Below are 16,383 nucleotides of genomic sequence, written 5' to 3'. Positions count from 1 at the left end.
GTGTCCAGGGGTCCGTGATTGCCCAACTATGTATTTTGTATTGCTTATAGGAGTTATGAGATTGATCACTGATCGTTATCTTCATCTTGCATACAATCAATCAATCAATCCAAAAGTATTACTTTTTTAATCACCACTCTGATTCCACGACATTAAAACAAAACATGCTGGAATAGTTCCTGAGCGACAATATATTCGTAGTCTATATTCATCATGTATTTCAACAACATGTAGGAATTCCCACACGCACGAATTATGCTGCTTTGTTACATATCCAGCTTACATTTTTATATTCTTATTGTACAGAGTTTAACACCTTCCTTGCATCGTTTAACTCTAATTAAAGACTCACAATATGGAGTATAGTATTGCTAAAGTATGATATTAATATCAAACATATCACAGACAGAGATAATGTTGTAGCAGATATTCTATCAAGTTTGTCATGGGTATGTTTTGTTGTGGTTGTTTGTTTTGTTTTGTTGTTGTTGCTTTGATTGATGTATATTGCATATATGAGTTTTCATTGTCTTTCAAACTTTTTAAGGGGGAGGTGTTGCGTATAATACTATTTGCACTGAGTTACCCTGGAGTGATTTAGAGAAGTGATGTTTATTTGTCGTTGACACCTGTGACTGATATTGTTGTAGCTCATGTTATATTTAGAGAAGTGATGTTTATTTGTCGTTGACACCTGTGACTGATATTGTTCTAGCTCATGTTATATTTGGTAGAAAGATTCCGTTATGGCTGTATCACTGTCTTTTAAGATTGTTCTAGAAAAGTCATTCCTAGTACATAAACACTTAAATTTTCCTGATTGAAATGCTTTCTATACATTTTTGGATTATACTGGGATATCCGGATTTGGAGTTATTATTTTCTGTTTGGATTTATTGTTCACCTACCGTAACAAACTCCGTACATCGTCAAATTCTCCGGGACTACTTTCCCCTACGAATAATGACACTGCCACAGGCTTTCCAAACTTCTGCAGAAAAACGTAAGTTACTATACGCGTGTGATTCGGTTTTCTAAAATACCAGATAGGGTGGTCACGTAGGGTTTATTTATTCCAGAATTAGTATAAATAAATTCTTCTACACTCTGTGTAACGTTTAGATTGATTAAAAATTGACACTACTGACCTTGACATTGGACTATAATTTTGAGCGGAGCGTCATCGACATAGTGACGATGATGCCGAGGCGTCTGTGGAAACAGTAGGAAGATTTTATCGTATCAAGGCCACACTTCTGCGTATTGTTGTCATATTTGAAAGGGAATCCAGCCAGGAAAGACAGATACACCAGATACTTCTTTACATATCGATAAGGTGTCCAGAAAAAGCGAGAACATTCAAACAACCAGGTTAGTGACTCGAATTTTCTCAAATATCTCGTATCTTTGAAAAGTATGTCAGCTGTCCGTAGTGACATAGAGAATAATACATGTTGATGAAGTTTAAATGTACGTACATCTTCAGTAAAATACTACAGGTACAAATTAAAGATTGACTATCGAATATATTTTTAAAAGCCTAATTTCGTTTTTAAAACAATCTTGAAATTGTTTCTAAAATCAAAGTTCTTGAATAATCGCTAATATCAATCACTAGATCTATATCGCATTACTTTGGTTATAGGCAATTCAAATGTATATCAATAAATCTGTTGATCTATGCAAACAAAGTTTTTATGAGAAGTGCCGCCTCTCACACCCCCTCCTCCAAATTAACATTGTGGAGATGCACTTTCAAAAATTATTTTTCAAACAAATATTAATTGTGTCATGCTTATTCCCAGTGTCATGCTGTTGAACATGGTGAACATATAGATCTGATATGAGTGTATCAATGACCATGCTATGGTCTAGATTAAATAATACATATATAACTTTGTACACCTTACTAGATTCACACCTTGTGTTTATACACCAATACAGATAATTAGTGGCTCAAGAAAGAAAATCCAAAGAAATCAAATTCATATGCAGTGTAACTTAATTAAAACACCTGTCTGATATAGATATCAGTTTAATACCTGACATTTTTAAAATGAAATTAACAATCCAGTATTAATTAAGATAAATTGTAAGTGAGATATAAGGTCTATGACTAATGTAGTAATGAAATAAATTCAATGATAAATAAATGTGGGAATTTATATTATAAGTCTATGGCAGGACCCAAAGTTAACATACAGAGAAATTGAAAAATATACTCTCACCACAGAAATTTCATCACTAAACATGTGAAATTTATATGATGAGACTGTTGGACAGGATGTACATATATATGTACAAACTATTCACTAATTGTTCATACACTATGCTAAACGTTTGTCACTGAAAATGCACGATGTAATAAATATGAATCATTACATATTTATGCAGTTAAAGTCAACCAATGGAAATTCAGCTAAAACCAGTGTAAAAAAAATTTCCTCTTTCAGATGTAAACATCATATTTGACGTATACATCATCATTAAATGTAATGTGTTGCAGATTGTGTTCAGATTAAATTTGTATTAATGCAGTTTTGCAACATTGAACCACACAATTTTATTTAAATTCGATCAGAAATGTCTAAACTATGAGCATATACATAAGACATGGTTTATATTTTTTTAGAAATTACATCATCGCAATTGCAAACCATGATTTTGAGTCCACACCAGCTTCCACAATATGACAAAGGAGAAAATTTATGGGAAGCATCCATGGGTAACCGACGACGAGGAATTACAAGATGTGAAGGATTTCCACCAGTTTGAATTACACGAATTGGAATGAGGTACTAATACATAGATATATTTAATTTAAATTGAGAACAGTAAAATATCATGATTGTTGATTTTTGAAGGTAAATCTTTAATTCTGAGGAATGTCTATGCATGACAACATCGCAACATTAATAGTGAGAGTAGCAATATATACTTAAGCTTTTAGAATTTTTTATTGCAACAAGGTAATTTATTTTTTTTTATCACAGGCCATTGCTTTGCACTGTGATACATTATTGATATATACATGTTTATTGAATTTTGAGTTGTCTGAAGTTCTGAAACAACATTTGAATATAACAAATAATTTTCTTCATTTCAGTTCCTGACATATGAAAAAATTACCATTTTTTTGCCTGTTTCCAAATATGTACAAGAAGTATACAGGGATTGAAAGCTGAGAAAGAGACAAAAATTCCTTTCTAATGTTACATATTATATGACAGTGAGGCTATCAATAGTGTAATAATGGTAAACATGTGAAGTGTTTGCTAATAAAATATGATAAATTTTCTGAAAGTGTCATTTAGATGTGTTTGATAGATACCTGTAGTTCTCATACAGTATATATTGAAAAAAAGCCCCATGGAAGGCAAATTTAATGAAGAGGATATGCATAGATACAGTGTATATGTATGACATACCATACATATAGAATATTTATTGACTTTCTTGCTATATCTGTAGTAGGGGCACATGGTCAAAGTAAGCTTTTCGCATAAATTTTTATTTATAAAGGGGGATCTCTGACCCCTTCCAAGGAGAAATAAATGCAAAATAGAATGGATCATTCTGAATTTCAAATCTGCTATAGATCAACAGGAACAGAAATGACAAAACTGTTTGAATATTGTTGTATAGGGTTTTAAAACATGGTTGTTGAGGACATGATGGGGCCATATAAGGGTTCATTTTATTAAATTTTATGAATTTTACTGAAGGACACAAAATACATATGTAATATAAACAAACAAATTGATTACAATATAACAAATTATGCATGCACTGTAAGGGAGTGAATTTTCATTTGTTCAAACAGTGGGGTATTTTGGTGTTGGGTGATAGTTTACAGGGGACTTAAAAATAATTCCATATCAAATTCATATGATTCATAAGATACTTTTTTTTTCTTATATAAGCATTGAAGTGAAATTGTCACATATACAAAAGTAATGAAGTCATTGAAGTACAAGTAGACTGAAAAAGTGTGGTGATGAAAGATTCAATGTAGTTCTGCAAGAATTTTTACTGTCTAATTAGAAACGGTCTTTGTGAAATAAGAAATAAATTGCTGCTTGAAGTTAACTCGCTTTCCTAAGTGGTCTTAATTTCGAAAAGATTTTGTATGTGAAAGAAAATGTTTTCTGGAAAGCTATCAATCATTAAATTTTTGTTCAATTCTGTAAGAAAATAAATAATTATATGGGGACCAGAGTCATATAATTACGAACATCAGAGCATGGCGTATACTACAAAGAATTATACTTCCGGCAAATAGAGGGGGTATCAATTTTCACTTTTTATGACAAATATGCCTTCCATGTAAAATAATACAATGGACAATACAATTTAAAAATATCATAAAATCAATAAACTAAGTTGCTTCATGCCAACAAGAGTAACAGTGTGTGTGTGTGTGTTTTCTCTCTCTCTCTTCTTCATTTTTGCTGCCCCCCCCCCTTTTTTTAGAAGCAAATATACATGCATGAACCTGTACTTATATCATATGTCTCAAATGCAACCTGCGAAGAAACGCTGATTTGTTTTAGAATATAGATAATGGTGACTGCAATTTTTGTTCTATTTAGCCTATTTCGTTTAATGATGTTGAGTAAATTTACCCCCCCCCCCCTCCTCCTATATGCCCATTTTCATAAATGTGCACCGGATAACGTAAATTTCTTTATATTGCTGTGCATACATTTCTAAATGTAAGTTTATCAACGGCGCCTTACATATACTACGTCGATGACGCTCCGCTCACATATATATATATGGATCCCTGACGTCAACAGATGAAAACGTAAACTATGATTTTAAAAATTCACCGGGCATCGTGTACAACGACAAGGACTAGGCCTGCATCAAATTCTTTTAAAATGAATACGAATGGACGTTTTCGTATCTGATTCTAGCGAAATTGCATTTATCTGAATCAAATAATTTGACTCTACAATTCTACTTACTTTACTTACATTCTCTTTCATTGATTTATATAGTACGTTATTAATAACGGTCTATGAATATTTATTTGAAGACATTTGAAAGAAAATTATAATCTAAGACTTGATAATCTATTAGATGCAAGGAAACTGATATCGATATTAGGGAACCACTACGTGCAGAATAATCGCGTAACACCCATTCTCAATATAAGAGCTCAAAATGATTTGTTAAAAATAAAGTTACAGATAGAATATTACTATTATGCATAATGAAAACAAAATGTTTATAGACGTTGTCTCAAATTTTGTTTTTATCAAATCTAAATACATGAAATAATGACAAAGTGTTAAAAAAGAAGATAATTTCTATTCAAATATACACGAAAAATGTACGTTACAGTCGCTGTATCATCAACATAGTTCTATAATTAAGAGTGTTATTGAAGAAAATTATATTTTTTGGGTTGTGTTTTAACACCAATGAATACACCAATGTATATTAACAAAATGATCTTTCAAGTATCCCCCCCCCCTCCTCTTCAAATAATGGTGAATTATCGTTCAGGTAAAAAGAAATATTTTTTTCGATATAATACTTTTCTCGGTTATTCTCATTGTGTTTGTACCGATCAGTTTGGAATACACTTTTTTTTAAATGGTTAGTGTTTAACGTCTACACAATTAGCTTTTCATTAAAAAAAACCCATATAGTTTGGCAATTTAAATACCTGATATAAATGTAACGTACATTTCATGATTATTGTCAATAAGAAAAACTCAAAGCATCATTAATTTTTGTTTCAATATATTTGTAAACACTATTTTAATGAAAGGAAACGTGTTCAAAATTACCGCAAACCCAAAAGAATATACTTAAAATGTGAAATGTGATTTGGTAACGTACATTTCCAACTTTCAATAACACACAAATAAACGTCACGAAATCAACTGTAAAGAAATAAAAATCATTTTGACGAAGTGTTTCCAGACCGCATTAAGAAATTATAATGTTGATAGAAATAATTTGGTGGTTTTTCTTTTTCAAAATTTAATGTTTGGTAACGTACATTTCGAAGATTTTAACGATGAAAGTTAAAGCACAACGTGTGGACATTGTATATGGAAACACAATTTTCGCTATCCTTAGAAGAAGAAGACGACAATATTCTTTTTTTTAAATATAGATTTAAAAGTTGCAGAGAATTTCTAAACATCAGCTTTACAATTTACCGCGTTTTTGCAACTGTGACGTCATGTCGTCAACGCTTCATATCTGAAAGCCTGTGGCAGTGATGATATTGGAGTTGTAACGTAACGGAATATACTGAGATGACCGGAGCTTGCTACCGTAAGCTAGTATTTTGTTATTGCTACAATTATCTTTCAATTATTAACTGTAAATACATATTTTTAATTTTTCATTTGCTTTTTGTTAGCAAGTTTTACTGAGCTATTAAGGGTATATTCTGACTCATAACTAAAGTAAACACGTCATATAGCATTTGAAGCGATGATAGGTTGTATTGGCAAACTAGGTCGTTATAACGACCGTATGATTTGCATAATGCTGATTTTAAACGAGACTGTAGGAACTCTTGCGCCATCATCTTGTTTGTTAGTAGCCGCTTCGATTTAAAAACTGAACATACGCAGAACAAGCTTTTGTGTATCGAATTAGTTGAGAGATGTAAACACCATGTACAAGTGGTAATGGAACATTGCTACGAAATATGGACAGTTGACGATGGATAAGTTGAAACCGTCCTTTTTGTCATAAAGTTAAGTTGTTAGTTTGCCGTTAATATATATTTTCAAAAAAGTATTTAAATATGAAGCAGAAGTGGACGACTGTGTGGTGTCTTTTTTTTCGAGTTCACTCGGATATATGGAATTGGCATATTATTTGGACTACGGATAACACCACTTACCTGATCGGGATATAGGTCTCACGGCGGGTATGACCGGTCAACAGGAGATGTTTATTCCTCCTAGGCACCTGATCCCACCTTTGGTGTGTCCAGGGGTCCGTGTTTGCCCAACTATCTATTTTGTATTGCTTGTAGGAGTTATGAGATTGATCAATGTTCGTTATCTTCACCTTGCATATGAAAGCTGAAGATAACGAACAGTGACATGAAAGTTATAAACGTGCAATACTTAAACAGGCTGTAAATACGTATTGTTCCAGAATACATCTTCCTTATGCATATTTGTCCAAATAAGAAAGTACAACGAGAACTAGACGTATTAATCCGAAAACAGATTCCTTAACCGAACTATAGTTACACACGCAGTGTGATGACTTCCGCGTAAGGTATGGTCAATTGAACTGAAACTAAATCAAGTTACTCGTTGTTTTAAAACTAACCACTGTATAATCCAATAGATTTGTCATATAAATGTTTAATGTGCAGTTCTACATTACATTAACCCCTTATTTACGGTACCGGTCAATTTGACCGGTGGCGCGTAAAAACGGGACAGCGCAGAAGGAGTGCCTCTAAATCTTTCAAACTACGGTCATAAGATATATGATCTATATATCATATCCTTGGAAATTTTCTCTAATTTTGAACTATGTAAAAATCAGTGAAGTAAATAAAGCTATTAAATTAATAAAAGCATTTAAAGCGAAATATGGCTTCGTCTAAATATGACGCAACGCTTTGTCGCAAGGTCATTTCCCCCCTCGATACGATTTTTTTAATCTCCCGTATGAATGCACTATTTTTTATATTTTTGAAAAGCATATATTCCCTGCTTTCAGAACATATACAATTATTTCTAATGCCTGGCAAAGTTATAAGAAAATAGCTATATTTTGCACATGTACGCTTTCTTACAATTTTATTTCTCAATGTTTAAACAGATCGGCGTTTTACCAATATTCATATATGGAAATAGGGAAAAGTAAATACAGCCTGTAAAAGTACAGGAAATTTTCTTTTTGATGGACCCTTATTCGTGTTGTAATTCTTGTTAGTTTTTATATTACGATAACATGAAATTGGGACATGCTGCGCGGTTTTCTTTAAAATTAGCGATAAAACGTTGGTGCTGAAAGCGATCGACGCGCATCGCACAATAAAGTAGTGAAAACTATTTGTATTGTCCTCTGTTGGTAATATGAATACTTTTTGATACACTAAAACAATATCCATATATGTATGAAATAATCAGCCAGGTATTCTCTGCTTTAAAAAAAAGAAGTATAAAACCCATTATTGGTAAATAACAGTTACACCACCTACTTGTATTGTAACTTCATAAAACACCTAACGAGAATGTTACATCGGTACAGTGAATAAAAAAAAAAATACTTCAAATTCAGATATAAACGTTATGTAATATTTATTCGGTATATAAATATGTTTTTCTGCCAAACAAAGAAAACAAAAAGACCAGTCTGCATATTGTATTATATAATACTTTTTCCCCCGTGATCCGGATCGCGACCGCGGGGTTTTCTGAAAGTGTCCACGGGCAACACACGTGTTTCCGTTTCAACGAAAACAACAACACAACAAACGCTTGTATTGTATTTTACATCTTGAAAAGGACCTGATGTCAGATGAAGAAGTCTGAAGATACCTTGGATATCCTGTTGCAGGATGACTCAAACGATCATGCATTCAGTATAAACATGTAAGTTTATGTAGCCACATAGGCCGACTAGAAAAAAAAAACGTTCGCGGTTATGCCATGTTATGAAAAATGCACGATTAGTATATTAACCGCGATTTGATGCCATAACTTGTCGTTTCATGAAAGAAAATATTTATATTTTATGATATCTAAACCAAGTGTATAACACCCAATTGTTTATTAAGAGCTGAGCATATCTGACATCAATTAATCTGTCCTGGTCCGGCATTAATCAGTCTGACCCCCCTCCCCCTTTTTGGTATATCCTCACCTGACGCGCGAGTGTAAGAAGAGGGTGGATTTAGTGTACGATGAGAAAAGGGTGGGATGGTTTTAATCAGACTGGGCATTGCTGACCATTGGTGCGGAGGCTATTTTCCAAGATTGTTTATGTTTATAAAAAAAATCTTTCTTTAATAATAGTATTTTTACCGTAATTTGAGGTTTTTCTTCATATTGCAACAAAAATAAAAACAAAATGTTTGTTTGGGACAAAAGGTGTGTGCATGGGGGGGGGGGTTAACATCAATCAAAATCTGGTTATGACAGGCTATTGAAAAAGCATTTAATTATATGATCCATACATGCTGGTGTGCTTTGAGCTGATGGGCATCTGCCCACTTCTTGCTTATATTTTCTCTAATATCGACTAAATCCACACCCCATCAGAGTACCATGTAAGGGAATTTAGACACTGTGTACAATGAAGAACCAATTCAATTCTACTTTAAATCTGGGGTCATTCAATTTCCATCAGAGGCACAATATTTTCGCTGGACACTGTATATTTTAACCTGAATTTCTTCAGTATTTGCTCCCATGTATATGTTGGGCATAATGCTAACACCTCCATGGTGTATAGTGGGTTTTTTTTTTCAATACGCACTCTGCTACACTCGCAAAGTATAATGAAATATTCCATTGATTTGATTTCTAACATATGTATGTAAAACTTATACGGTACCAATTTTGATGCACCAGATGCGCATTTCGACAAATAATGTCTCTTCAATGATGCTCAACCGAAATCTTTGAAATCCGAAATAACTATGTATGTAATCCCTTACCAAATAGCACTTCAAATATAGGACATCTCTATCTTTAAATAAATATGATCAGTACTTTCGTGCGAAACTGTCCCTTACTATCATGAAGCTTATATTCTGCTTTAAAACACAAACCAATAATTCTTAATTGTATTTTTTCATCTTTAAAAAGGTTATTGACATCCCAATATTTAGTGAGAAGCTTCCAGGTATCTTGCACTAGTGACAGTCTACTGGCAAATCCAGACATGCATTGGAAGCATGTTGGTGTGGAGGACACAGGGACACCTGATCCAAGAACTGTGGCATTTCATTCGGAGTGACAACCTGGCATGCAGTTGGTATGACTCTTTGAGGTTGAATATAGGGTTAAATCCATATACATTTAGTTAACATTCAAATGAATCCAGATAATACATTCACAAATGGAATCATGGCATTATGGTACACTGATATGTGTGTACCAGTTTACTGTTTATCGTTGCATTACTAGATATAACATGCATACAAAAAGAGACAAAACACTGAACATCATTATTCTGTTTCTAATTATAAGGTATGCTAAGTGTTTTAAATGCTGACAAATAAGGTATGATTTGCATTTTTATTTTCAGATATGGGAACTGATTATTCAGAGAATTGCAGATTTTATGAAGCTGTTTTTGACAGAAGATTTGGTTTTCTCCATCTGTGTTGCCACCAACCATTATGCTGTGATGGTCATATCTAGGGGGAAGGGTTGTCATATGCTTCCCAAGGAAGTTCGAAGCCTCTCACTGAAGAGGAACTGTACAGGTATTACTAGTTTTAACGTACCAATATTGTGACAGTGATTTCTAGTTTAAAACGAATAATAAAATGCATTTTATAAGATTACCTTTACCAAAATTGATCTGGCTAAGTAATTAAACGCATAATTTTCAGAGGGCCTTGGTTATAGAAAACATTTACAGAGCCAATTGAGTATTCAAAAGCTCTGAGAATACATCAGTATATTGGGGCTAAGTATAAACAATCTTTCTTTTTTTCTTCTTCAGATTTTTGGGCATTATCTTATGTACATGTCTGCTGAGAAGTTCCAGTCGATAGACAGATATTGGTCAACGCATACCCCTATCGGAACAACCTAGTATCAAGAATTATGTCTAGAAATATGTTTTAAGAGGTTGAATATAAGAAAGACAATTTTTATTAAATATAATGCAAGTGCATTTAAATTTAGTGATTGAAAGTAAGTACTTGAACATTCGTATACATGTACAATGAACTTGGGGAGGAAAAACGGGCATTGTTTTTGCATACATGTAGCATTTGATATCATAATGGTGTTGTTGCTTAGCAACCAAATATATTTGAATATAAAAAATTGATTTTTTTTTTAGATTTTAACAGGAAAGATCTTTGTTTTAATGTTGCAATATTAATACTATTTAGTGGGATACAATGGCAAAACGTCATATTATTAGAAAATGATGAATATGTATATGAAGTACGAAATTTTCATTTTATGACCTTTGACCTTAATTCTCTTCATTATATTTTTTGTTAAAAATCTTTTAAAATGATTGAAATCTAGTCAAAGATTATATTTTTAAAATAATGTGACATTTACTAATCATCATGCAATGTAACTATGTTTAAATTGTGTCGAATGGATGTAGAAAGGCAAATTATGGTCAAAATTACACCATAAGTGTTACTTAGCAACCAAAAATATTTGTTTGTCAATAAAATTGATTAATTCGATTGTGATGTTTTTGTAGTATTTTAAAAGACATATCAGCTCATACATTTAGAATTTCCTATTTTTGACTCGAATACAGTGAGAGGGGTCGTAATATATATATTCCAAAGAAAAAAGATTGCAAAAAATGTGAACTTAAATGACCTTTGACCCCATAGAACTATTTGGGGTCATGGGATAACATGACAAAGTTTATAAAAAAAAAAATGCTCCCTGTCCAATTCGTAACAAAATTATATATCACATGCCTACCTAAAATCGTGATACATGCAGATGTAACTCCATTTGAAAATATTGTCATTTAGTCTTTAAAAACCTCTAAAATGTACCGGTAGAGAAAATGTTAAATTGATCTTATTTAACATATATGCTAAAATCTATGGAATTAATATCATTTTAGATATATCACTATACACATGTGCTTTTTGTACCTATATATAAATGATTAGCAGGGATATTATCTAAGAAGGGGAGGGTTAAATTTGTTAACACTCAATTGCTATTGGTATATGCTACGTATCTTTGTTAGTTTGATATTACTTTAATGCTTAAAACAAATGATATGGGCATGATAAAAGATGGAGTAAAAACAAAATGGGAATAAAGCATTCCTGTTCTGGGTTTCTTATTCTACAACAATATATCCATTAATGTATTTGATGCTTACCCTTCACAGAAAGTATAAATAGTTTACTCGAGGCAAATCAATATAAACATGGATAACCTCAGTAGCTCAAAGAACAATAACTCTTGATGTTTTGCAGAAGATAAGACTGCACTTATAGTAAAGTTACGTTGCCTTGTCTGGTAGAGCTCTGATTTACTGAAACTAGTTTCCATGCATACGCTGTTCATAAATGTTTAAAGTTTTCTGTGTATGTGATTGATAGAGATGTAATGGCTATAAGGCTACCACAACGAAAGGTGATTAGTTTCATGTATTAGAAATATAATGCTAAGGATAGAGGAATCACATATCCCCAGACACATCAGGGGGGGGGGGAACAGTTATTGATAGAGTACTTTAATGACATACATCTGGTGATGATCTGTTATAGAGCACCTTACTGTCATACATCTGCTGGTGATCTGCTCTACACACCTGCGTTATTGTTTTTCTAACCCTAACTCAGGGTATGTGCAGGAAATGCTCATCATTTTTTTAACAAAAAACATGAACACATGTGAAATTTATCGGGTGAGATTAACGATCATTGCGTTTTTCTCCATAGTAGTAAAATTGGAATGTTGAAAATAATGTAAACAGTAATATGAATAATATGAAATGTAATCTAGATTGAAGTAATTCTTTAAAAATTATATATCCGTTTACTCATTCATGCATATAAGACTCATGACAGGTGCAAACTATCAAAATGGGGGGCGTGTCCGTCTTAAACACTTGATCCCACCTCTGGTATATCCGGTATTGGCTTACTATATATCTTATATTCCTTATAGGAGGTACGATGTTGATAACAGTTCGTTATATCCACCTTTCATATCAAAATGAAAGTATAAGCGATTCCATACGGTATGGATTGCTGCTAATATTCGACGAATTGTTAATCACATGGAGACAAATGCTTACATAAACTTAAACACGAAACCATAAAAGTTTATTTGGTGTCGCACAAACCTCTAAAAGTATTTCTAAAATGTAAAACGTTTAAAAGACAGGCTACTGAATGGTCCTGTGCACGAAATGAAGTCATTCAAATTGTTGAATAATTATTCAAAAAGGAGATATGATGAACTGATCATTAGAATATGACAACATGCATATAGAACAGAGACTGAACGGTCAATAAATTGAAATCATTGATGCATGAAACTTATCTAGATATTCACTGGAATGTAACGAAATTGTTACTGAAAGGCGACTGAATGGTATCAGAAATGAGAGTGCTTTAATGGTAATTAAATCGTGACTGAATGACTACTGAGAGATGTTTGAAAGGTAGTTCAATAGTAATTAACATCTGGCTGAATGGACATTTCAAAGTACATGTAATGGAAATATAACTTGCTTTATTCATCTAAATACCTATCACGAGAACGTGCTATGCCTATTTTATCTTAATGTTTAACTTATGAACTTCTTACTTGTTGTGTTTTATGAGACAGTAGCAAAAAATGTTTTTATAAACCCACAGCAACAATAAGAACAAAAAATAGGAAAAGGAATGAATGAAGGAAATGAAAATAGCGAAACGCTTTATTGGTGTTTGAGTATTAAGTCAAATGTTGATACGTGATCAGAGCCAGGTAATCATGTTTTTCTGAGCTCCAACATTTTGACCAAATAATGTGAGTTTTCTGTGTGTGGGATTACATATATTTGAACCAGACCGTTCAGAAGTTAATTTGGATACCTGGAAAGTGATTTTACTTGTGAAATTGAAAATATAGTGGTTTTGTTCGAAATTTCTTAAAATGAGCCTGAGTAGAAGTCGTGAGAAGTCGTCAGTCACAAACAGTGCTAGCAGTCACGGCCCAGTGAATGTCACAGACCCGGGTATATCCACCGCACCTACGCTAACGCAGGAGATAATAAGCACGATACAAGCAATACCTAATATACAAACAACATTGGGGGAATTATCGGAATATCTCAGAGTGATCAAAGAACTAACTCAAGGTATAAAGAACATTAAGAATGACCTGTGGGAGGAAGATGGTTTCGACTTCCGTATCTCTCATATTGCTGAACAACAAGAAGTGGACTCAGGAAACATTCAGGTGCTGAAGCAAGAGAACAAAATGTTGAAAGAAGATATAGATATGTTAAAATCTGTAGTTATTAACTTAGACAGAACCGTCAGAAAACAGCAAAGCGAGATCACAGATTTAAAGTCAAGATCAATGAAGCAGAACTTACTCATTCACAATTTACCCGAAGAAGAGAATGAAAATCTTTTCAAGAAAATCCCACAATTGATTAAAGAATACCTGGGAGTCGAAACACTTTTGCAAACATACATCGAAACGGGCCTAAAAATCCGGGTAGACCAAGAACTATTACGGGTCGACTAGAGAAATTTACTGATAAGGAGAAAGTCCTCCAAGCACAAAAAGACAAAAGAAATAGCGAAGGGTCTGGCTCTACAGAACAATCAAATACACCTTTCTACATTACCCCACACAGACCAGTAGAGGTAGCTGAAAATCGGAAAAAACTCCAAGAAATAAGTAACCGGTATTGGAAAGAGAATGTGAAAACACGTTTCGTAGGAGACAAGTTAGTTTTTCCTAACGGAAACACATACAAAGAAAAAGTGTTAAAACCAAAGCCTGAAAACATTTTGCTAGTGGATCAAGCAGAAAAAGAGGCACTTCAACAGATCCAGATGTCGACACTAGAAACCTCCACAGAAGGGAACGATTTTAAAATCGCGGCATCTACCACAGCGACCTTTAACCAGGTCAGAAACTTCTATAAAAAAGTTGTTATGGACTCAAATTACTCAAACGCGGATCACAATATATTGGTATATCGATTCACAGACAAAAACGGTTTGATCCACGAGGGGTATAACGACGATGGTGAGCACGGGGCTGGGAGAAGACTTCTTAAAGATCTCCAATATCTCCATGTTACAGACATGACATGTATCATCTCTAGATTCTTCGGAAAATATCTTGGCTATCGTAGATTCCAAATTATGGAAAACCTCGCGGCAGACATTGTTCTAGCGCACCGAGGTGAAACGTTGGGGTAAACATCGACAGTGTATTGATAAAATTCGCATAGACATTGTTTAGATATATGGGACAAATATATTGAAAACTTAGAAATACTCACTTATCGACTCCATACACCTCCCAGCGGTGAAAGAAATTACATTGTTTATTTATATTGTTTATTTTTGCACATATACCAGTTTTAATTATTTTGATTAATGCCAACTGATATTAACCCCCCCCCCCCTTTCAGCTTTTTGTTACCATCCCTGGCCTTTAGATTAGTTGATGAAATATTGATGAAATGTCAAATTTATGTTTATACATGTGTAACTTTATTTAGTAGTTCCACGCAAATACGTCATGCATAGAATGTACATAACATGTAATATTTTGTATTAATCCGGATATTTATTTTCCACGAAGTGTATTATTCCGGATATTTAATTTCCATGAATTATAACATACTGGTTCTTATATTTAGGTTTCATTTAAAGCTTCCAGTATATAAACATGCAGATGTGAAAACTTCACAAGGTTGGTCAAGTATGTTCTGTTTAGTCAGTTATACATTTGATTACGTACAGTATATTCATCTGTACATATGTGTTTTTTCTTTTTGATTTCTTTTGTTCGGGGTCCCCCCACTGTTATTTACTTGGCTCCAAGCAAGTTCAATCTATTGAATACATGTGCATGCAACCCATTTTATCACGAATTTACTCTGAATTACTGTGTGTGCTTTAAACATTTCAACGCAAATCGTAATGTCTTTTAACTTATCCTGCATATCGTTAAATGTAAGAGGCCTAAACTCACCAAGTAAAAGAAAAACATTGTTGACATTTTTTAAAGAGAATTTTCAAGGCCACTTTGTTTATTTACAAGAAACACACTCAACTGCACAAGATGAATCAAAATGGATAAACGAATGGAACTCGGATATCATATTTAATCATGGAGAATCAAATAGGAAAGGTGTAGCAATTTTATTTCCACATAATGTTGAGTATGATATATTAAAACATACATGTGTCAATGCTGGTAGATTTCTACAAGTTTTTGTACAATTAGATAAAACAGAATTTATTTTATCAAATGTGTATGCACCAACTAAGGATAACCCATCAGAACAGAATGAATTTTTAAACAACATCTTAAATCACTTAGAAGAAGAGAGTTCTCAGAATCTGATTCTAGGTGGCGACTTCAATATTACATTGAACCCAAATTTGGATAAGAAAGGGGGGTGTATTGAAGGGAAATCTAAATATAGAGACAATCTTATATCTTCAATAAAAGATTTAAACCTTGT

At 33.1% G+C, this 16,383-nt stretch overlaps 1 protein-coding gene and 1 long non-coding RNA gene across 2 annotated transcripts; both read left to right on the top strand.

Annotated features, from left to right (window-relative positions):
- The first annotated feature begins 562 nt into the window (after nucleotides 1-562).
- On the top strand, nucleotides 563-3,298 carry LOC130049272 (uncharacterized). The gene is made up of 3 exons (XR_008797772.1): nucleotides 563-1,371; nucleotides 2,633-2,795; nucleotides 3,107-3,298. It is a non-coding gene; the product is annotated as an uncharacterized LOC130049272 (long non-coding RNA).
- Nucleotides 3,299-13,820: 10,522 nt separating this feature from the next.
- LOC125682822 (protein IMPACT homolog) lies at nucleotides 13,821-15,106 on the top strand. The gene is made up of 2 exons (XM_056147767.1): nucleotides 13,821-14,239; nucleotides 14,332-15,106. Exons 1-2 carry the CDS (start codon nucleotides 13,821-13,823, stop codon nucleotides 15,104-15,106), a joined length of 1,194 nt encoding a protein of 397 aa, XP_056003742.1.
- The last annotated feature ends 1,277 nt before the right edge of the window (nucleotides 15,107-16,383 follow it).

The sequence above is a fragment of the Ostrea edulis genome, chromosome 8 (genome assembly GCF_947568905.1).
Source record: "Ostrea edulis chromosome 8, xbOstEdul1.1, whole genome shotgun sequence".
NCBI classification, from domain to species: Eukaryota; Metazoa; Mollusca; class Bivalvia; order Ostreida; family Ostreidae; genus Ostrea; species Ostrea edulis.
Note: the sequence above shows the minus strand (reverse complement) of the source record. Positions and strands in the feature narration are given on the sequence as shown.

Excerpts from the sequence above, each read along its gene's own strand:
- LOC125682822 (XM_056147767.1), top strand. The coding sequence starts at position 13,821 with ATGAGCCTGAGTAGAAGTCGTGAGAAGTCGTCAGTCACAAACAGTGCT. Across the intron at positions 14,240-14,331 it reads AGCGAGATCACAGATTTAAA|AATACCTGGGAGTCGAAACA; the intron begins GTCAAGATCAAT and ends AATTGATTAAAG.